At 45.4% G+C, this 21,948-nt stretch overlaps 1 protein-coding gene across 8 annotated transcripts in view; it reads right to left on the reverse strand.

Annotated features, from left to right (window-relative positions):
- Positions 1–21,948, reverse strand: part of MCF2L2 (MCF.2 cell line derived transforming sequence-like 2) — a 250,817-nt gene that overhangs the window by 189,713 nt on the left and 39,156 nt on the right. For all 8 annotated transcript variants that reach the window (XM_074404603.1, XM_074404602.1, XM_074404600.1 and 5 more), the window contains one exon: positions 10,257–10,371. In XM_074404603.1, coding sequence (XP_074260704.1) covers positions 10,257–10,371 — 115 coding nt within the window. The remainder of the gene's footprint in view (positions 1–10,256; positions 10,372–21,948) is intronic.

Genomic DNA, 21,948 nt, shown 5'->3' on the forward strand with positions numbered 1-21,948 from the left:
TATGGTTGCTTTTGAGTGACAACAGCAGAGTTCAGTAGTTGAGGTAGAGACAATATGGCTCCAAAAGCCTAAAGCAGGCCAGGTGCGGTGGCTCACGTCTGTAATCCCAGCATTTGGGAGGCCAAGGCAGGCAAATCACTTGAGGTCAGGAGTTCGAGACCAGCCTGACCAACATGGTGAAACTCCGCCCAAAGTTTGATTTTAAAAAGGACACATTCCCAAACTTTATAGCTAATCCCTCACCCACTAATGTCTCCAGCTTCATCTCAGTTTCTCAGACTACCCCATCACTATAACAATCCATATCACATAATAAACAGGAGAGGAGGCTGGTTGTTATGGTGTGTGGCTATCATCTTTATAACTGATAATGAGTGCAGCAGGTGGCAGCCAAATGCCTAGGCAGATAGGGGTGGGTCCCTGGTGAAACCCCACCTCCAAGCCCAAGACAGTGCAAAGCCTGAAAGCTAAGCTACAAGTTAAATCCTCAGACTGGATTGAGAACTTGTCTTCCCATTTGTCCCACTTTCCTGTGATGGATCCCCACCCTTCACCTATTTTACATACCACCTATTTTGCCTACCCTTTCCTAATTGGTTTTCCACACTGTCATGTGGAACTGGTGGATGTGGGTACAAGCTATAACATCGGTGAGCTGGGGCTCAGTAGTATGGCCGACCCTGGAGCATCGCTGGCCTGGGGTCTCCGGCTTGCCAAGTGACCAAGAAGAAAAATCTTGCATCAACAATACTATTAAGACCAAATTCCAGATATTTACAGTCATTAGCACTCACACATTCAAGCAAAGGTTGTGTTTTGAATTTCTGAAGAAATTGAAATGTCAAAAGATGGAAAGTGGGTTTCTACCTGAGCAGAACAGAATAGATGACACAAAGGCAGGACATAGTAGAGGTGTTCTAGAACAATCACTCGGCAAATGAACGAAGAAAAGCCATCATACACACAGAGGTGTTCTAGAACAATCACTCGGCAAATGAACGAAGAAAAGCCATCATACACATAGAGGTGTTCTAGAACAATCACCTCGCAAATGAACAAAGAAAAGCCATCATACACACAGAGGTGTTCTAGAACAATCACTCGACAAATGAATGAAAAAAAGCCATCATACACACAGAGGTGCTCTAGAACAATCACTCAGCAAATGAACGAAGAAAAGCCATCATAGGCACAGAGGTGTTCTAGAACAATCACTCAGCAAATGAACGAAGAAAAGCCATCATTCACACACAAGGTCATTCTACTGGGAAGAAGTAACATCAGGCCCTTAGTTTTCAAATAGAGTGGGACGGGAACCTGGCACTGAATTTGTTTTCTGCCCTTTGGTAGCGTTTACTTAAATGCCCACGACATGTAAGACTTACGTGCCAGTGCCACCATTTACTCAATAAACCCATGGAGCACCTTCTAACTCCAGGCTTCAGTTGGGTGCCCAAAATCTAGCCTCTCAAGTATCTTCCCTGAGGGCTCTGAAGCAAATCTACCCTCCTCGGGTAACACAACAGCCAACATGGCTGTGTACTCTGGATTCCTATCCCTACGAGTCAGATGGATGAATTCATCTCCCTGACCCTTTGGGAGCAAGTCCAGGGACAAACACACCCCACCCAGCTACTCCATCAAAGCAGCACTTTTGCTCATTCGTGTTCTTTCAACACTTGAAAACAGTATTTTCCATTGCCTTCTGTGAACCCAAAACCATGAGACAGATCTCCATCAACTTAGAAAGTTTATTCTGCCAAGGGCAAGGTCACACCCATGACACAGCCTCAGGAGGTCCTGACAACATGTGCCCAAGGTGCTCGAGGCACAGCCTGCTTTTATACGTTTTAAGGAGACAGGAGACATCAATCCACACACGTAAGCTGTACCTTAGTCATTCCAGAAAGGCAGGGCAAGGCGAAGGCTGGGGGCGGGGGCGGGCCTTCCAGTTCACAGGTAGATAAGAGACAAAAGCATTCTTTTGGGTCTCTGATTAGCCTTTTTTTTTTTTTTTTTTTTTTGAGACATCTCACTGTGTCACCCAGGCTGTGGTGCAGTGGTGTGATCTCAGCTCACTGCAACCTCTGCCTCCTGGGTCCAAGCAATTCTCCTGCCTCAGCCTCCCAAGTAGCTGGGATCACAAGCGTGTGCCACCATGCCTGGCTAATTTTTGTATTTTTTTTTTTTTTTTTTTTTTTTAGTAGAGATGGGGTTTCACCATGTTGGCCAGGCTGGTCTTAAACTCCTGAACTTAAGTGATTTGCTCGCCTCAGCCTCCCAAAGTGCTGGATTACAGGTGTGAGCCACCGCTCCGGGCCTCTGATTAGCCTTTTATGCAATGCACAATTTACATGTGAGAAGAGCGTGGAGGAATAGTCACTTATGCCTCAGTTCGGCCTCGGCCTCGTGAAACTACAGGGCAGAGGAAGCTATCTTATAGGCATTTGTCTCACATGAGCAGAAGGATGACTCTGAGTTCTGCCTGTCTTTTGTCCTCACGGAATTCTTTCATGGGCAAATTGTGAGGGAGGTATATGGTTTTTAATCTTTGTAGCTACCTTATTTAGAAATAAAATGGGAGGCAGGTTTGCCTGACGCACTTCCCAGCTTGACTTCCATTTGGCTTAATGATTTGGGGGTCCCAAGATTTATTCTCCCTTCACACTTCATAACAGTAAGAGACCCAGACTGCACTCACTTCTCTGGTGAGGCTGGTTTCTAAAGCTGAGAAGTTGTTATAATCCCACTGAGTCTTTCAGTACAAACGAGTAAGTCTCATCATAATTCACAGGCCAAATAATAACACTGGTCTCCTGTTCCTTCCTAGAGTACAAATATCAGGTCACATTTTAGGCCACTTATCATAAAAGAAGACACAACTAATTCCAAAGACTATTCATCACACTGTATGTGAAGAAAATGAATGTAGAAAAATCCTTCCAACTTAAATAGGTCCCTCAACAGAGTCGGTATAGAAAAGTCCTTTAGGTTGCCTAACGAGGGGTGAACAGGCCCAGGTTGGAAACAGAGCAGGTCAAAACTCTGTCCGATCAGTAGTGGGATCATGCCTATGAATAGCCACTGCACTCCAGCCTGGGCAACATAGCGAGACCCTGCCTCTAAAGAAAAGAAAATAAAAGTCCTTTAGAAATAGAAACAATCCCAGCCTTGCCAACATGGTGAAACCCTGTGTCTACTAAAAATACAAAAATTAGCTGGGCGTGGTGGCGGGCGCCTGTAATCCCAGCTACTTTGGGAGGCTGAAGCAAGAGAATCACTTGAACCTGGGAGGCAGAGGTTGCAGTGAGCTGAGATTGTGCTACTGCACTCCAGCCTGGGTGACAGAGTGAGGCTCGGTCTCAAGAAAAGAAAAGAAACAGAAATAGAAACAATCACAAAATTCACCACTGATATGAAATACTGCTCTTATATCATCTAATAAAAGTACTTTCTCTAATCTATTTATAATAATGAACCCAGAACTGTGAGTTAAAATAAGGAAACTCAGTAGAGAAACAGAGTGATAAATATCCATGCTTAGTTATACCAATGTTGATTGTGGGGCAAACACCTATGGTTGAAAGGTCGTTGACTGTGCCATCCTTCAAGGGCACTTTGTTAGGGAGGCAGGAGCCTAAGAGAGCAAAGCTAAGGTTGGGGCGGCGGCTCACGCCTGTAATCCCAGCACTTTGGGAGGCTGAGGCAGGCAGATCACCTGAGGTTGGGAGTTCAAGACCATCCTGACCAACACGGAGAAACCTCGTCTCTACTAAAAATACAAACATTAGCCGGGCATGGTGGTACATGCCTATAATCCCAGCTACTCAGGAGGCTGAGGCAGGCGAGTCTCTTGAACCTGGGAGGCAGGGGATGCAGGAGCCAAGATCAGATGACTGCACTCCAGCTTGGGCAACACAGCAAGACCGTCTGAAACGCAGCCTCACTCTGTTCTGGTCAACCAGGATGCTCTGTAATTCCCCAAATATGCTCTGTTGAAAACTTCAGATCCTGCATTAAATAGAAATAGAAGCCAGGTCATTTGCCCCAGATCGTCTAGCTAGTGAGCCAAGCAGTAAGATGGGGATTTCAATCCAGGTGTGGGCTGTGTTCAAAGCTCTTCAGCACTATCCTATTCTTTCTCTGGAATGCCCCCTTCTGTATCTATCTGCAGAAACTGTACCATCCTTAAAGATATTTTGTTAGGGAGGCAGGAGACTAGGAGAACGACAGTGAAGCTATTTTCAATTCAGCGCCACCTTGAGCCTAACAAGGCACACTCCTTGCCAACCATGACCCATGGTCATAGGATGTTTGTAGCTGAGAAAACAGCCTAAGGATACCTGCCAGGACACTCCTACAACAACAGCAAGTCCAGGTGTCCCAATAGCTTAACAATACATGTTTTCAAAAAATTGTAGTTATGCTTTGATGTACTCACACACTAAAATGTCAAGGATAGTTTTCTTTAAACCAATAGAATAATAAGTTTTGTCACACTTGCGGGCCGGGCAGCCATTCGGATATCAAAGTCAAAGATTGATCACTCCAGCAGAAGTTTGAAGGAACTCCTCTCATGGGACAAGAACTTGAATGGGGCGTGAGTAACTCCCATATTAAAAGTCCCCCTGCCTCTCACCTGTGTGGACTCCATCTCTAGATTCCCCTCCCACGACACCATGGGAGCTCGCTCTCTCTTTCTCTCTACTTCTCTCTCTGCCTAATAAATTGCATTCTGCAAAACCCTTTGGGTCCGATATTTACTTGAACAAGCCCATCGCACCTCCAGGGCCTCTTACCCCATTCCTGGAGCAGGGAGGCCGAGAACCCGGGATACCCAGTTACACACTGTCCCGCCATCTGCAAAGGGTGCAGCTTAGTTTAATCTTTATATGGACAAGACTCCTATATAAGAAAAACTTAAAGAGAACCAGGTGCAGTGGCTCACGCCTGTAATCCCAGCACTTTGGGAGGCTGAGGCCAGCAGATCACAAGGTCTGGAGTTCGAGGTGAGCCTGGCCAACATAGTGAAACCCCGTCTCTACTAAAAATATAAAATATTAGCCAGGAGTGGTGGCAGATGCCTGTAATCTAGCTATTTGGGAGGCTGAAGCAGGAGAATCGCTTGAATCCGGGTTCGGGGGGCGGAGGTTGCAGTGAGCCAAGATCTCAGCATTGCACTCCAGCCTGGGTGACAGTGCGAGACTCCGTCTCAAAAAAAGAAAAGAAAAGAAAAACTTAAAGAGGATACATTCCTCTTCTTGCTTTCTGAGGGTGCCCGACTCTGGAAAAGAGGAGCTTCTAATAAGCTTGCTTCTTTCACTGCATTTTGTGACTCGCCTTGACTTCTTTCCACACAAGATCCAAGAACCTTCTCTTACAGTCTGGATTGAAACCCCCTTTTCCTGGTAACAACTTTATTACTGAAGTTTTCCCTTTTGTCCCTGTCCGAAGTGACTTTCTGTCCTCTGAGCTCCTATAGCACTTTATTTACACATTTCACAAAACATTGATAACAGAGTCACGTGATGAGTTTCCTGCAGTCTGAGACGTTGTCTTGAGGTTTTTCAGTCCCTTACAGCGTTGTATACAGTGTCCTACATGCTGTGGGCTCTCAGAGAGGTCTGCTGAAGAGTGAGTTACTCTGGGAAGCCTTTCTGTACCTGCCAAACCCACTCACAACGAGAGAGATCCTAATTAATTTCGGCACAGAGATAACTTTCCCTAACCCAAGTATCCTGCCATTTTCCTCTCTAGTGTATCAGTTCTCTTTTGTTTCAACCATGAGCCCTCTGCCACCTGTCTGTAAAACATTCTGCAGGGCTGGGTGCAGTGGCTCACGCCTGTAATCCCAACACTTTAGGAGGCTGGGATAGGAGGATCACCTGAGGTCAGGAGTTTGAGACCAGCCTGACCAACATGGAGAAACCCCATCTCTACTAAAAATACAAAATTACCTGAGCATGGTGGCACATGCCTGTAATCCCAGCTACTCAGGAGGCTGAGGCAGGAGAATCGCTTGAACCCAGGAGGCAGAGGTTGTGGTGAGCTGAGTTCGTGCCATTGCACTCCAGCCTGGGCAACAAGAGCAAAATTCTGTCTCAAAAAAAAAAGAAATTTGCAACTGGGAAGGACTCTGGTCCTGGATGATCCCATAATATATAAAAAGATGCAAATCATGATAAACAGGAGTCATAAAACAAACAAGGGTGGTTTCATTCTTTGGACTCTGAAATGGAAATTAGACATCAAGGTCCAGGTCAAGTTCCCCTTCAGGCCTTCTCACCCTTTGTCTCCACTTTTTTTTAAATTTTATTTTATTGCATTTTAGGTTTGGGGATACATGTGAAGAACATGCAAGATAGTTGCATAGGTACACACATGGCAGTGTGATTTGCTGCCTTCCCCCCCTTCACCTATATCTGGCATTTCTCCCCATGCTATCTCTCCCCAACTCCCCACCCCCTACTGTCCCTCCCCTATTCCCCCCAACTCACCCCAGTGTGTGATGCTCCCTTCCCTGTGTCCATGTGTTGTCATTGTTCAACACCCGCCTATGAGTGAGAACATGCAGTGTTTGATTTTCTGCTCTTGTGTCAGTTTGCTGAGAATGATGGTTTCCAGGTTCATCCATGTCCCTACAAAGGACATGAACTCATCGTTTTTGATGGCTGCGTAATATTCCATGGTTGTATATGTGCCACATTTTCCCTATCCAGTCTATCATTGATGTGCATTTGGGTTGGTTCCAGGTCTTTGCTATTGTAAACAGTGCTGCAGTGAACATTCGTGTGCACGTGTCCTTATAGCAGAACAATTTATAATCCTTTGGATATATACACAGTAATGGGATTGCTGGGTCAAATGGGATTTCTGTTTCTAGGTCATTGAGGAATCGCCACACTGTCTTCCACAATGGTTGAACTAATTTACACTCCCACCAACAGTGTAAAAGTGTCCACTTTTTGTGGAAAGGAACAAGGGGAGGAGCAGCAAGTAGTGTGAGCAAAAACCAGAAGAAAGGGGAGCGACTGGCCAGACAGCCACTCTTTCCCAGAAGACAAACAGCATTCCAGGAAAGGAAAGCAGTCCCCAGGTCCCCAGCGATTGTATAAGGAGCCTACAGTAGAGCAGAGAAATCCAAAACAGTTGCCCCTGTTTGCTCTCCTCGCCTCCGCCTGTGAGACAGGGGTGCTGACCCTCCCTGCTTCTCGCCACATGGTCGGGCGGCGGGGGCGGTGGGGGGGGCGGTGCTCCCAGAGCTGCCTTCGGTGTGATTTGGAAAAGGCTGCAAATGCAAGATGAAAATCCTCCATTTAACTTAGCATTTGACTGCATCCTTGGGGGATTAAGTAAAACTAGACATTGAACTTAAAGCAAATATAAGGAGAATGGGGACAGGGGACACTTCCGCCTATTCTCTGTGTCCCTGTTCGCCCTCTTCCCTGCTGCTCCCACAGAAGAAGAAGGACTTGTTAAACTGAGGGGTCATTTTCCTGAAATGCAACTGGGCCGAAGAGGGAGTTCAAGTTCGACTTCTTAAAACCCAGGTTGATAAAGGCAGGAATGAAAAGCTGGGGTTCCCCTCTCCGTCAGGGACCCCCTTCTCACTGCAGGAGTGGAAAGCCTTCACCTCTACTGTCTTAGGGTCCTGGCTGGGTCCAAGAGTTCAACTGACAAAACACAGATTGGCATGAGAAAAGCATGGAAACGTATTCATAAATGTCTTACACGGCATAAGAACTCTCATAAAGAAATGAAGACCCAAAGAATCAGTGAGGGTCACTTACTTATACATTGGATTGAACAAAGAATAGTAAACTATGAAAATGTGACTAAATTATGTGGGGAAGCTTAAAAGATAAGAGTTTCTAACAAGATCTGTTCAATATTCTATTTCAGCTTCTCATCGAAGATAAGGACATTACCTTTCCTTCTAGTACCAAGAGTGTCCTTCACATGGGAATTCCATCTTCTGCTCTTAAACAGCACAAAGGTCAAAGTGATCTTCTTGTACCTGCTGTGTTTCAGGTGCTTTTAACTTAAATAGTCAATATGCCAGAATGGCATTTTAAAAAATTTTAAGTTCTGGGATCCATATGCAGTACGTGCAGGTTTGTTACCTAGGTATACATGTGCCGTGGTGGTCTGCTACACCTATCAACCCGTCACCTAGGTTTTAAGCCCAACATGCATTAGGTATTTGTCCCAATGTTTTCTGTCCCCTGGCCCCGCACCCCTGGACAGGCCCCGGTGTATGATGTTCCCCTCCCTGTGTCCATGAGTTCTCATGGTTCAATTCCCACTTATGAGTGAGAACATGTGGTGTTTGGTTTTCTGTTCCTGTGTTAGTTCACTGAGGATGATGGCTTCCAGCTTCATCCATGTCCCTGCAAAGGACAGGAACTCCTTCTTTTTTATGGCTGCATAGTATCTTTAACCCCTTCATCACCCTACAACAAATACCATTTGGAAGGAATCATTATCAAAACTGGAAACTCCACCAACATTACTTTGAAAACCAGCCATGAGCTGGGCACTGTGCTCGGGCTGGAGATTTTTAAAAAGAGGAGAAAAGCAAAGCACCCCCTTAAGAAGTTCACAGTCTAATGGGAGAGGCAGAAATAATCTCCACAGACAAATAATTTGCATAGACAAAGGCAAAGCTCGGGGTTTGGTGGAAATTGAAAGAAGTCTCTTTGAAAGCAGAACTGGGGTGAGGGAAGGTTTCATCAAAGAGGTGAAGTCAGAGCTGAGGGCTGATGAATGTATAGGAATCAGGCCTAGAAGAGGGTAGAGGTGTCCCACAGAGAAACACCTGAGCAAAGCCACGAGACAGGTGTGCTCTCTCCCTCATAGCAACAAAGGAGTCCCCACATTCTCAAAGCCACATTAGCGCATGTCATATGGTGGTGGCAGGGAGGGGACAGGGGGAAATTGGTGAAATATATTTAAATTCTACTTTTGAAGAAATGCATTAAAAATAAATCCAAAACCCTCTCTGAGGAAATAAGATGGATGAAAAAAAAAGGTGTAAAAGAAAAAACTTATTTTTCAAGTGGGTTTGGCTAAAACAATCAACTTCCTAATCCCACACGTGGTTATCAGACTCCAGGTGGCCTGCCAGCCACAGAGCTGCTGTTTGCCTCTAAATCGTTAAGGCAGATGGAAAGTTAACACAATACCCGACGCCTGGCCACTGTGTACATTCTAAACCACGCCATAGTCAAGGAGGGGCACGCAAACCCATGCAGGAAAAGCCTTTCCCAACCGAGTCTTCTCCGCTAGAGAGTGGACGCAGCACTGCCTGAGGACGGGGTTTGGACCCCGCTCTGTCCCTGTCTGTGAAATGTGGTGACCAGTGTGGATTCTGCCCACAGTCTGTCCCGTTGAAGACCTGGGCGTGCACTGACTTAAACGGCATAAAGAGGTGAGGCTGGAGGGGTGGAAGGAGCAGATGCTGGAAAGCATTTCTAGCACGGGCTCGGCTACCAGCACAGCTTTGTCCCCTGGCCTTGCAGAGTCCTTGCTCTGTGCTTTAGTTTCTCCATCTGACAATGACAGTGACAAAATCTGCCCCTGATTTTCTTACTGAGGAGAGATAAATGATTCCCGACACAATTGGGGATCCTTAAACAAGGGTCATGTGTGCTAGACAACACAACCCAGGAATCCAGAATAACCTAAAGCAGCAGCCTACAGGCTGGCCGTGGTGGCTCAGGCCTGTAATCCTAACACTTTGGGAGGCCGAGACAGGCGGATCACTTGAGGTCAGGAGTTTGAGGCCAGCCTGGCCAACATGGTGAAACCCCACCTCTACTAAACAAAAACAAAAACAAAATTTAGCTGGAAATCGCTTGAACCCAGGAGGCGAAGGTCGCAGTGAGCCAAGACCGTGCCACTGCACTCCAGCCTGGGCAACAGAGCAAGACTCCATCTCAAAAATAAAAAATGAAAAGCAATAGCGAAGGAAAGAGGCAGCACAGCTGCCCCATCAGCTTTCCCTCCACGCGGCAGTGTTGATTCTGTCCCTCCTGTGTGCACGACATAGTCAAAACTGAGACTGTTTTTCATTGTTTTCCAGGCCCTTCCCACCTTCCTTGTTCGTGACTGACAGGTGACAGAAGCCAGCTGAGTTATCATACACACCAGGGCAAGCTGTGCGCACGGAAGTCTGTCTCAACCCAGCCCCACCGCATGGGACTGTGGAACACAGCCAGTGCCTAAGGCAGCGGCGAACACTGCACTCAGCTCACCTGGGGATGCTGGTCAGGTAGGTCATGACATTCAGGAAGTCTTCATCTGGGATGTGTTTGAACCCCAAAAACTCTGGGAACGTGATGATGGGGGCGCCATCCTCCCCTCGGCCTCCTGCAACAAAAACAGGTGGTCAAGATGTTAGCAAAATGTTGTCGTGTCTCACCTCTGCAGGGAAGTTGGGTGAAAGTTGGGTCACCTCTTTTCCTACCTATATTATCGGAGACCAGAATTTGGGAGAAGTTAATCGAGTTATTTTGAGCAAGTCTCTCTTCTCATTCGTGCTGGCTCTGGGGCATTCTAAGAATTCAATCTTTGAATCCTTTGAAGACAGTTACTGTGTAAAAGGTAACACTGATTTAATTATTTCGCATGGGAAGAATAGTAAATAATGCCAACACAAACATGGAATATTGCTCTTGATTTCTGCAGTCAGTAAATGTCAAAAGTAATACTGCATGGTGGTGAAGAGAGTTAACGCTCAGATCGAACAGCTGGGTTCAAAGCCACTTTGCTACTTAATTGCTATGTGATTTTGGGCAAGATAGTTAATGTGTTTCTTTCATATATATGAAAGATTTCCTACCACTGTATTATACAGGAATACATATATGTGAGGACTAAGTGATGGGACAGATGAGAAGCACCTTAGCAGAGTGCTTACCATACAAAACTGCTCAGAATGGTGACCATGATTACAATAATTATTATGACAAGGAAGCAATCATCAGCTTCCCTTCAAGAATTCATAAATAGCAATTTAAGATATCCCTGTGAACATAAAAATATAAAAAGTAACATTGAATTCGGAGCAGAGGCCACCGCATGCCATAGGTTCTACTTCCCAGTCCTCTGGCACACATGCAGGCATCTGACTAAGTTCCAGCCCCACAGTCCCCATACTGTGCCACAGGCACCCCGGGAACTCCTGTAAACTCATGGGAGCACTGGGAGTATTTTAAATTTTTGAGGGAAATACAGTGATTGTTGACCTCTGTCAGACACCGTATGTACTACTATACTGGCTTGAGGTAATTCCCAATTTCTTTTCTTTTCTTTTTTTTTTTTTTTTGAGACAGAGTCTCACTCTGTTGCCCAGGTTAGAGTACAGTGACCCAATCTCAGCTCGCTGCAACCTCTGCCTCCCAGGTTCGAGCAATTCTCCTGCCTCAGCCTCCCAAGCAGCTGGGACTACAGGCATGCACCACACCCAGTTAATTTTTGTATTTTTAGTAGACACAGGTTTTCACCATGTTGGCCAGGCTGGTCTTGAACTCCCAACCTTAGATGACCCACCCGCCTCAACCTCCCAAAGTGCTGGGATTACAGGTGTGAGCCACCATGGTGCTGCATCTTTATAGAGCTGGGGGTTTGGTGTTTGCTGAAATAAAAAGCAAAAACAGCATGAAAATCAACGTGGAACAAGACATAAAGGTGGTGATATCTAGTCTGATTGCAAGATTTAAGATAGTTGTAGTTATTTGAGAACAAAATTGAGAGAAAAAATAATATTTTAATGTGTATATATATATTTTTTCAAACAGCTACTAAGTTGTTTGAACATAGTTGCAAGTTAAGTTGTGTGAAATGTTAGTTATTGCTTTTGGCCTAAGGTGGCCATGAAGACAAGAATGAGCTACTAAGGCACAGAGAATTGGGAGGGTTTAGGAAACTATGCCTTATAGCCAATGGTATAGGAACTTCGGCTGCATGCACCTATCAAGTCTTCGAAGAGAAACCACTTTAAGAATAATGGGCCTCAAGACAAGGCCAGCTACAAATGACTGAATGCATTTAACATATCTAAGAAACACATATCAGTGTGGGGTGTGATTAGTGAGGACTGTGTGATGAATGAGGATGTGTGGTCAACGAAGAAACTACAGAAGAGGAGAAGCAGAGGCGGGCAGTGTACAGCCAATGCTGTCGCTATCCTCAGGGGAGAGGGCCAGCCCATCCTGAGAATCCAATCCACGTCGCCAGTCTATCTGATGACACCACCGGAAGATCAGCCAGCCAGCTCTCTTGTGCTGCCTCCAAGCCTGGTAAGAATCTTCTGTTTAGAATTTGATTTGCCTTGTAAATTTATTTCAGGAAAAGGAATGTGTTATTGAGCAACCAGAAGTGTATTATGTAAAGAAGAAGTCAGCACCATCGGTTTTCTGCACAAGTCTCTTGTGAGTTGCTAATATGGGTCTTAGGTGCTCAGAGACCAGCTACTGTGGGATGAAACCGTGCGAGATTTGTCTGGATGGTCAGTCATCCCTCCCCAGGAGGCACCTCTTTATTCATCCTGTAGGTTTACTCTAAACTTCCAAAAATGATACCCACAGATTAGATATTTATCAAGACAGGTATATTGAGCTATCTCATTACACTGACTGATGAGGATATTAAAAGCTTTTGTCTAATAATATTCTTCCTCTCTGCAGTTTCACAACCATGGGAAGTTTCAGAGAAATGTGAATTCAGGTAATTTGTGTCTTTAAGAAAGCTAAGGGGGTAGAGGAGTTGAAAAAAAGAAAAAAAAAGAAAGCTAAATTTAGATGCATTATGACACTATAATAATTGTGTAATCAACATCTGCTGAGGGAGTGGCTAAGACATTTCAAGGAACTGAAACAGCCTAAAATATTAATTAGAATGTAATTATGCCATTTAATTTTACCTTTTATTATTATTATTTTGAGGCGGAGTTTCACTCTGTTGCCCAAGCTGGAGTAAAGTGGTGTGATCTGGGCTCACTGCAACCTCCGCCTCCTGGGTTCAAGTGATTCTCTACCTCAGCCTCCTGAGTAACTGGGATTATAGGCACACGCCACCATGCCAGGCTAATTTTTGTATTTTTAGTAGAGATGGAGTTTCACCGTCTTGGCCAGGCTGGTCTCAAACTCCTGACCTCAAGTGATCTGCCCACCTTTGTCTCCCAAAGTGCTGGAATTACAGGTGTGAGGCTTATTTTTTATGAGATGGAGTCTTGCTTTGTCTCCCAGGCTAAGGCACAGTGGTACGATCTCCATTCACTGCAACCTCCGCCTCCTGGGTTCAAGCGATTCTCCTGCCTCAGCCTCCTGAGTAGCTGGTATTACAGACACACGCCACCACGCCAGGCTAATTTTTGTATTTTTAGTAGAGACAAGGTTTCACCATGTTGGCCAGGCTGGTCTTGAACTCCTGACCTCAAGTGATTTGTCCATCTTGGCCTCCCAAAGTGCTGGGATTACAGGTGTGAGCCACTGTGCCCGGCCAATTTGACCTTTTTATAGTTGAATATATTAAAGCTATCCCCACCTAAATGAAAAAAACTGAAGTTTTCTTCTATCTTGGCTTCTATCAATACTGAACAGCAGAGAGGCCCTAAGGTTAACTGTGGACGCCCACCCACTGTTGAATATTAGTCTTAAGAGGCAGAAGCATCAAGGAAACAGAGCTGGACTTACAGCTATGGAGCAACCCACACCATGGCATCTAGTGCCACCTTCTGAAGAAACATGGTAATGCAATGGAAAAAAAGAATGATTATTCCGAAGTCCCATTCAAGGAATACAAAAAACCCCAACTATTTGGTACTAAGTAAAATGGTAACTTAAATAAAATAAACTTTAATCCTCCTAGTATGATTCTGTACTTTTTCATTAAGTGAAAGACAACTAGTTTTAGTGCAGAAAACATTAAGTCCTTGGGGTACGTAGGTGATTGCTGAAAGGGCCCTGGTGAGAGCTGGCAGGAAGGCTTCATACAAAGGTGAACTGAGAATACGGGAAATCCCATAGGAAGATGGCAAAGACCAGTGATGGGGAAGGGTGCGGAGCATCTTCCTGCTGCTCTTTGCCTCCCAGTACCTATTTCCCTGTCTCCTCCCCACAAGGTTTTAACTGGGGAAATGGCAGAACCATTACCTGGGAGGCACTTTGGAAGTCTCAGAGCCTGGGATACTAAATGACCCATTCTACGTGACAAAACTAAGAATCGCCCCCGTATGCTACGGGACTTCCAAATGTCTTACCAGAGGCTTAATTGAACTGAAAAATCCATTTTTTAAATGCTTTGGGCTGGGCTCCGTGGCTCAAGCCTGTAATCCCAACACTTTGGGAGCCTGAGGCAGGTGGATCACCTGAAGTCAGGAGTTCAAGACCAGCCTGGTCAACATGGTGAAACTCCTTCTCTATTGAAAATACGAAAATTAGCCAGGTGTGGCTGCAGGTGCATCTGAGGCAGGAGAATTGCCTGAACCCAGGATGCGGAAGTTGCAGTGAGCCAAGATCACGCCATTGCATTCCAGTCTGGGGGACAAGAGTGAGACTTCATCTAAAAAAAAAAATTGAATAAAATGCTTTGAACCTAGACTTTAACTCTGTTTTCACAAATCATCATAAAGAAATTGTTAAGTCTTATTTAAGTCACTGAAGGTATCTGATCACCCCACCACACCCCAGCATTGGCACCCATCACATTCATGGTGACTCCAAACTGAGGGGCAAGCACCTCTTTCATTATTTTCATGTAGCTAGAAATGCTTGTGGAAATACATATTATTGGAAGATATATTACTTTAATTAGTTTCCTTTGATTTCTCCTTTACATTACAGTTCCTTATATTTTATTTGAAAAAAAAATTTTTGAGATAGAGTCTCGTTCGGTCACCAGGCTGGAGTACAGTGGCATGATCTTGGGTCACTGCAACCTCCGCCCCCCACAGGTTCAAGTGATTCTCCTGCCTAAACCTCCTGAGAAGCTGGGATTACAGGTGCTCACCATCACACCCAGTTGTTTTATATTTTTAGTAGAGATGGGATTTCACCATGTTGGCCAAGATGGTCCCGATCTCTTGACCTCATGATCTGCCTGCCTTAGCCTCCCAAAGTGCTGGGATTACAGGCTTAAGCCACTGCGCCCAGCCTATTTTTTAATTTTTAAAAATATGTGCATAGGTAGGGGTGGCTGTTCACCTAGGTTTTCTCTTCCTGGGCACACAGCTACACTACATTTCCCAGCTTCCCTTGCCATTAAGTGTGTTAAAATGACTGTGACAAGTTCAAGTCAATGGAATGTGCTATATGCTATCTCTGGGCTGAGAATTTTAAGAAGCACTATGATCCTTCCATGTTCTCTTAGCCTGTCTGCTCCCTGGACACACATGCTGCAACATGCATAGCAATAATAAGAGCCACAAACTGAACCACTACATGGAGAAAAGTTGTCTGCTGACCAGGATCATACCTGCAGAATTGTTAGAGTTAGAACTTAATTTCTGTTATGTTTGCTTCGAAACCACCTTTGCAAAATCATGACTGAGACAGTGAAAGACATGTAACTTAACCCACCCCATCTTGCTTCTGACCTCCAAGCCGTCCTTGTTCATTCCTGAGCATCCTTTGGGAGAAACTTAGTTTATAGTTTAAACAAAGGCGTTAACAGCCCTTTCCCAAGGCAGACCTCCTTCCTGCCTGGGGACCAGATGGCCTTTGCAGGACTAACATTCGCCATTAGAAACCATTAGCCATTTCTGACCATTAGAACTTATGGTTTAGTAGTCATGCAGCTGGAGGCTATAAGATTCTGACCCTCCCTCAACTGCTCCTAAGATCAGTATTTGAGATATTTCACAGACCCTGCACTTGCTGGGTCAGCAGGCACCACCCAGATCAATAAACCGGCTCATCTGATCTTGCAGCCCCTACCTGGGAACTGACTCAGCAGTTCCTGAAGAAGATACGTTCTACCCTCCATCATTTCATCTCTGACCAATCAGCGCTCCTGGCTCGCTGGCTTCCCCCAACCCACCATGTTATCCTTAAAAACTCTGCTCCCTGAATGCTCAGGAAGACTGATTTGAGTAGTAATAAACCTCTGGTCTTGCACAGAACTGGCTCTGAGTGAATTACTCTTTTTCTATTGCAATTTCCCTGTCTTGAGGAATTGGCTTTGTCTGAGCAGCAGACAGTGAACCCCCCTGAGCAGTCCCAGTTTGAGCTGTATACATTTTGGAGTCTGTTTGTTGTAGTTGTTTAGCCCACGCTTGCAGATACAAGTTATAGTATCTATAAATTTCATGTTAGGATGGCAGAGGGCAATAAAAATCATTTGTTATAAAAAGGAGAAATTCAGTCAAACATGACCGAGAACCTTCTCTCTCACCTGCACTACCGAATCCAATAGCCACTAGACATGTGTCTATTAAGCACTTGAAATGCAGCCAGTCCCAAATTGAAATATGCTGTAAGTATAAAACACAAACTAGATTTCAAAAGCTTAGAATAAAAAAGGTAAAATCTCATTAATTTTGAATATTGATTACATGTTGAAATGCTATTTTAGATATGGGTAAATTTAAAATATATTATTAAAAATAATTTTATCTATTTATTTTTAGCTTTTTAATATGGTTACTGTAAAATTTTAAAGCCGGGCACAGTGGCTCATGCCTGTCATCCCAGCACTTTGGGAGGCCAAGGTGGGTGGATCACCTGAAGTCAGGAGTTCAGACCAGCCTGACCAACATGGAGAAACACCATCTCTACTAAAAACACAAAATCAGCCAGGTGTGGTGGCGCATGCCTGTAATCCCAGCTACTCAGAAGGCTGAGGCAGGAGAATCGCTTGAACTCGGGAGGTGGAGGTTGTGGTGAGCCAAGATCGCACCTTGGCACTCCATCTCAAAAAAAAAAAAAAAAAAAAATTAAAGTACATGTGTGGGCCACACTGCATTTCTGTGAAACAGCCCTGCTCTAGATCTCTCTCCTTGGTTCTCACCCCCCAGGTTTCAAGTCACAGCTCCACAGGTAAGTTAGGAGTCTGGGCTCCGAGCTGTTCCTTGGTTTGACATTCTCCATTGTTTCAGGTGCCCACACCAAAGCTGGGCTTCACTGGTGTGTATGAGGGGAGACTGGGGACTCTGCAAGCCTAAGAGTATTGAAGTTTATTCCTTCATCAGTGACTTTCAAAAGGATTCAAGCTGCCACAAGAGAGAGACAGAGAAAGAGAGCAAAGAGGGAGAGAAAGTAAAAGAGAGATTCAGACACGATGATTCCAAGTGGGAAACAGCCATTAAGATAAATATAAAAGGACAATTCCTTATGATTAAAGGAAAGGAGCTGAGGCAAACACTGATAAATGGCTAATTCACTCCCGATCCCCTCTTCCCTGACCACCATCCCCGTGGCAGTTAGGAAGCTAAATGCTTGCCTTCTGAGATTCTCTTGCTGCCAGGGAGTGGCTGTGTGACATAATTCTGGAATGAGACATACGCAGAAGGCAGCCAAGAGTTTCTACAGAAGGAAGAGAAGAAACCAGCATTTTCCTTCTTCTTCTTCCTGCTTTGGACTCTGACCTGATGTCTAGAATTGCAGCAGCCACATTGGAATCAAGGTTTAACAAATAAGGAAACATCAAGAGAATCATAAAAACGTCAGCCTTAATGTCACTGAGCCACTGATCTAACACCAAGAGTTTCTATCTTCAGACCTCGTTACGCAATTTAAAAACAAACCAGTCTCTCAGAGGCTAAGAACTCTTGCAGGGCGGTACCATGCTGTTAACTTCTCTTTGTATAGATGAAAAGCTGAGGTTCAGAGCCTCCTACTCGTTGTGTCAGAATGTGAACCCAGAACTGTCTTGAGTCCACAGCCTAGAGTGTTTCCACCACACTAACGTGCTTATAATACTCTCTTGTTTCCTAGCCAAGCCCTGAATTTAGAACTATCCCAAGTTCACTGTGAACATGCAGGTGAATTCCAGTGTCAGAGCTTCTTGATATTCACTCAGGGTGGCTGGCAAAATACTAGTGAAAGTTAAAGATTGTCAACTCAAACCTTTTGGAAGTCCAAAACGTTTTACTGAGGCAGGTTGAAGGCAGCCACCTCATTTACATTAGCATAGGAAAGAGAGAGGCTTTCCCAGTCTAAGTCTGTTTACCCCACATCCCTTTTTCTCTACTCTGTTTACTCACGTAAATTTTGCACTGGGTGGTCCTCTCAGGGGGAGATCAAAGGGAAATTACCTGTTAATAGTGTTTACTCTGGGCCCCCAGAACCTAAACCTTTTATCAGTCATAAAACCATTCTTGGCCGGGCGCGGTGGCTCAAGCCTGTAATCCCAGCACTTTGGGAGGCCGAGGTGGGTGGATCACGAGGTCAAGAGATCGAGACCATCCTGGTCAACATGGTGAAACCCCGTCTCTACTAAAAATACAAAAAATTAGCTGGGCATGGTGGCACGTGCCTGTAATCCCAGCTACTCAGGAGGCTGAGGCAGGAGAATTGCCTGAACCCAGGGGGCAGAGGTTGCGGTGAGCCGAGATCGTGCCATTGCACTCCAGCCTGGGTAACAAGAGCGAAACTCCGTCTCAAAAAAAAAAAAAAAAAAAAAAAAAACCATTCTTGGAGCCATGTTAATTAGCCACAAGTGTGCTAACTAAGAACCTCTGCTGTAAAATCTGACTGAATAAATGTAATAATGGAAAGGGAGTCTGGGTGGACTGGTTGCATTTGGCCCTCTAAAAGCAGCCAACGGCCATCCCTAGCCCACTTGAATCACTGTAATGATGTAAGAGTGCATTCATTCATCCGTCATTGAGTCAGGGTCTGCAGGCCAGACTTCCGCAGGTGGTGGTCAGCGTCTCAAGAGCTCCCAGAGGCCCCAGCCCTGGTCAACATTCAATTGCTGCTGGTGGCGCTGCTCACAGGCTTTGCATCCAGAGACTGCAAACCATCTGGCCACAGACCTGGGTCAGGCTTCACGTAATGAGCCCCTACTCTTCTGGCAGCCATGGGAACTCACGCACAGTTTGGCAGACGAGGTACTGGGGTGCAGTGAGGAAAAGGCTCTGTCCTCTCCTTCACAGCCTTCCTGGCTGACAGGGCCTCTGGCTCCTTCCAGAGCTCAGTGACATTGGTAGAAAATTTTGTAGGGAAAATTTTTACCTTCCTTGCCTGAATGAGGAAAAGGAAACTGCTGTGACTCGGGGCTAAGGCTGCAGCTCTTAGGCTGCCACAGCCATGGTAAAAGACATAATTACAGAGATTCCTGTTTCACAACAACTGCACAGGCCCCCACTGCAGCCTCACTGCTGACGCTTGCTGTTTCTGCCAGAAAAAAAGAGACGGTTAAAGATGAAAAGAAGCCTCTGATTCCAAACAAAGTTCTGACTCAGAGACCCCTGGCAGCGGCTCATCCTGCAGACTTGCAAGGTTGTGAGCACTATCACAGTGAATCCACGCTTCTCCTTCACAAGAAAGACAAACTTGGGCCAGGCACGCTGGTTCACGCCTGTAATCCCAGCACTTTGGGAGGCTGAGGCAGAAGGACCGTTTGAGCCCAGGAGTTCCAGACCAGCCTGGGAAACATGGCAAAAACCCATCGCTACAAAAAATTTTAAAATTAGCCGGCGTGGTGGTGTGTGCCAATGCCCACCTGTAGTCTCAGCTATTCAGAAGGCTGAGATAGGAGGATCAATTGAGCCTGGTAAGTCAAGGCTGCAGTGAGCTGAGATTGTGCCACTGTACCCCAGCCTGGGCAACAGAGCAAGACGCTGTCCCAGAAAAAAAAGAAGACAATGACAAACAAATGACAGAAGAAACTCAGAAACGAAGGGTTATCTTTATTATGGTCAAAGTACCTTCCAAAAGCAGAAGTGTCTTCTCGGTCTACTGTGTTTCCACAGTGCTCTGTTCTACGTTAAGGAGTGACAATTCTCTCTATTCCTGACTCAATGGTGGCATCATATGCCACCATTTATTGTGAGCATGACTTTGGTTTCTTACTGAAAACGATTTTTTGTAATAAAACCCCCAAATAAACATTTTTACAAAACTATAGAAAGACATCAGAAAAAAAGAGAAACGTTTATTTAGCAGTTGCAATACTAACCATTTTTCATATAGTATGTCATTTAATCCTCAAAATTACTGGTGGGAGCAGTGGCTCACACCTGTAATCCCAGAACTTTAGGAGGCCAAGGCAGGTGGATCACCTGAGGTCAGGAGATCGAGACCAGCCTGGCCAACATGGTGAAACTTGTCTCTACAAAAACACAAAAATTAGCTGGGCATGATGGTGGGCGCCTGTAATCCCAGCTACTCAGGAGGCTGAGGCAGGACAATCACTTGAACCTGGGAGGTGGACGTTGCAGTGAGTGAGATCGTGCCATTGCACTCCAGTCTGGGTGACAGAGTGAGACTCTATCTCGAAAAAAAAAAAAAAAAAATTACAGTAACTCCATTATACAGACGAGGAAACAGGCTTAGAGAAGTAAGCTGCTCATGCTGCTAGTAAGCACAAAATCCAAATTCATATCTAGAGTCGCCTGGTACCAGTTCCTGTCTTTCCTATATTGCCTCTAAGTCATTAGAACAGAAAGAAATGCCTGAATAACACTCAGAGGAGATACATTTGGATCATAAATGTATCACTCAGTCACTACACTGATTCCCGAGATGAGCCACTGTGCAATTATATATGCCAGAATCATGTATTGAGGCCTTACAGCTTTATTGTAAGGCCACAGGAATCTCCCTGACCCCAGCCCACCCTATCATCCATTGCAGTCCTTGAGCTGCACGGTGGTCTTGGGGCCCTCTGTGGTAAGGCCACAGCAACAGTTTCCAGGAACCCGAGGGCAGACCCCATTCTGCCTTTGTCTTGCACAAGCCTAGACCCACAGTGGGAGCTGTGAGACTGTGCCTTCAGGAGGCTGGCTAGGTCCTTCCACCAGGGTCAGTTGTGCCTACCTGGCCACCTGGGAGCAGCGAGACCACTGGTCTCACAGAATAGACCATGAGGACTTGGATACTTTTGTGCTGGGCACGTTTTATGTTCCAGTCTCTGATCTAAGCAGTGGCAATACAGACAGAAAGAAGAAAAAAGTGGACCCTGTATGCAAGGTTCTTTGAACTGACTGTGCCATGGTGACTCCTGTGACCCACTCATACACCTCCAGATGGCCTCCAGCAGCCAGAAAGTCTGAAGTAACAGGGAAACGATAAAAGGAGAAGAATGGCTAGCTCTGGCAATACCTGATGAACCGACCTTGCAACATTCTGCCATTTTTCCTACCTCAACCGTTCCTGCCTCAACTGATAAGCCAACCTTGTGACACTGGACCTTGGACCTTTTGACACCCCCTCCCCGGGCAACACCCCGCTAGCTTGCAAAAACCACCCTGAACTGTAACTTCTGTAACTTTCCACGGCCTACCCCAAACCTATAAAATCAACTCCTAACCCACCACCCTCTGCTGACTCTCTTTTTGGACTCAGCCTGCTGGCACCCAGGTGAATAAACAGGCTTGTTACTCACACAAAGCCTGTTTGGGAGGGGGAGGGTCTCTTCATTCAGAGCATGCTTAACTGTATTTATGGAGCTTTCAGTGACTATGTTGAGTAGTGACTAATGTGGAGGAAAGACCAGAGAATCCCCCAGAACGTCCCAGACTGTGTAGGATGTGCCCGCGCAGGAGGCAATGCTGGGATGGGGAGAAGTATCCCGTAATAACTGCGTTCACATCTCCTTCAAATCAGTGGGATGAGGAGCTTGGAGCAGATTAAATGTTATTTGGAGAAAAGAAAGAGATGTGACTTTTTTTTTTTACATTCCATCTTGTAGAATAAAATTCACACCAACAACATATTCTCTCTGTGATGTAACTAAGGTGGCTCTGCTGTTTTTTCAGAACAGAGGGAAAAGTTGAAAAGA

This window comes from Saimiri boliviensis, chromosome 8, assembly GCF_048565385.1.
Source record: "Saimiri boliviensis isolate mSaiBol1 chromosome 8, mSaiBol1.pri, whole genome shotgun sequence".
Classification (NCBI taxonomy): Eukaryota; Metazoa; Chordata; class Mammalia; order Primates; family Cebidae; genus Saimiri; species Saimiri boliviensis.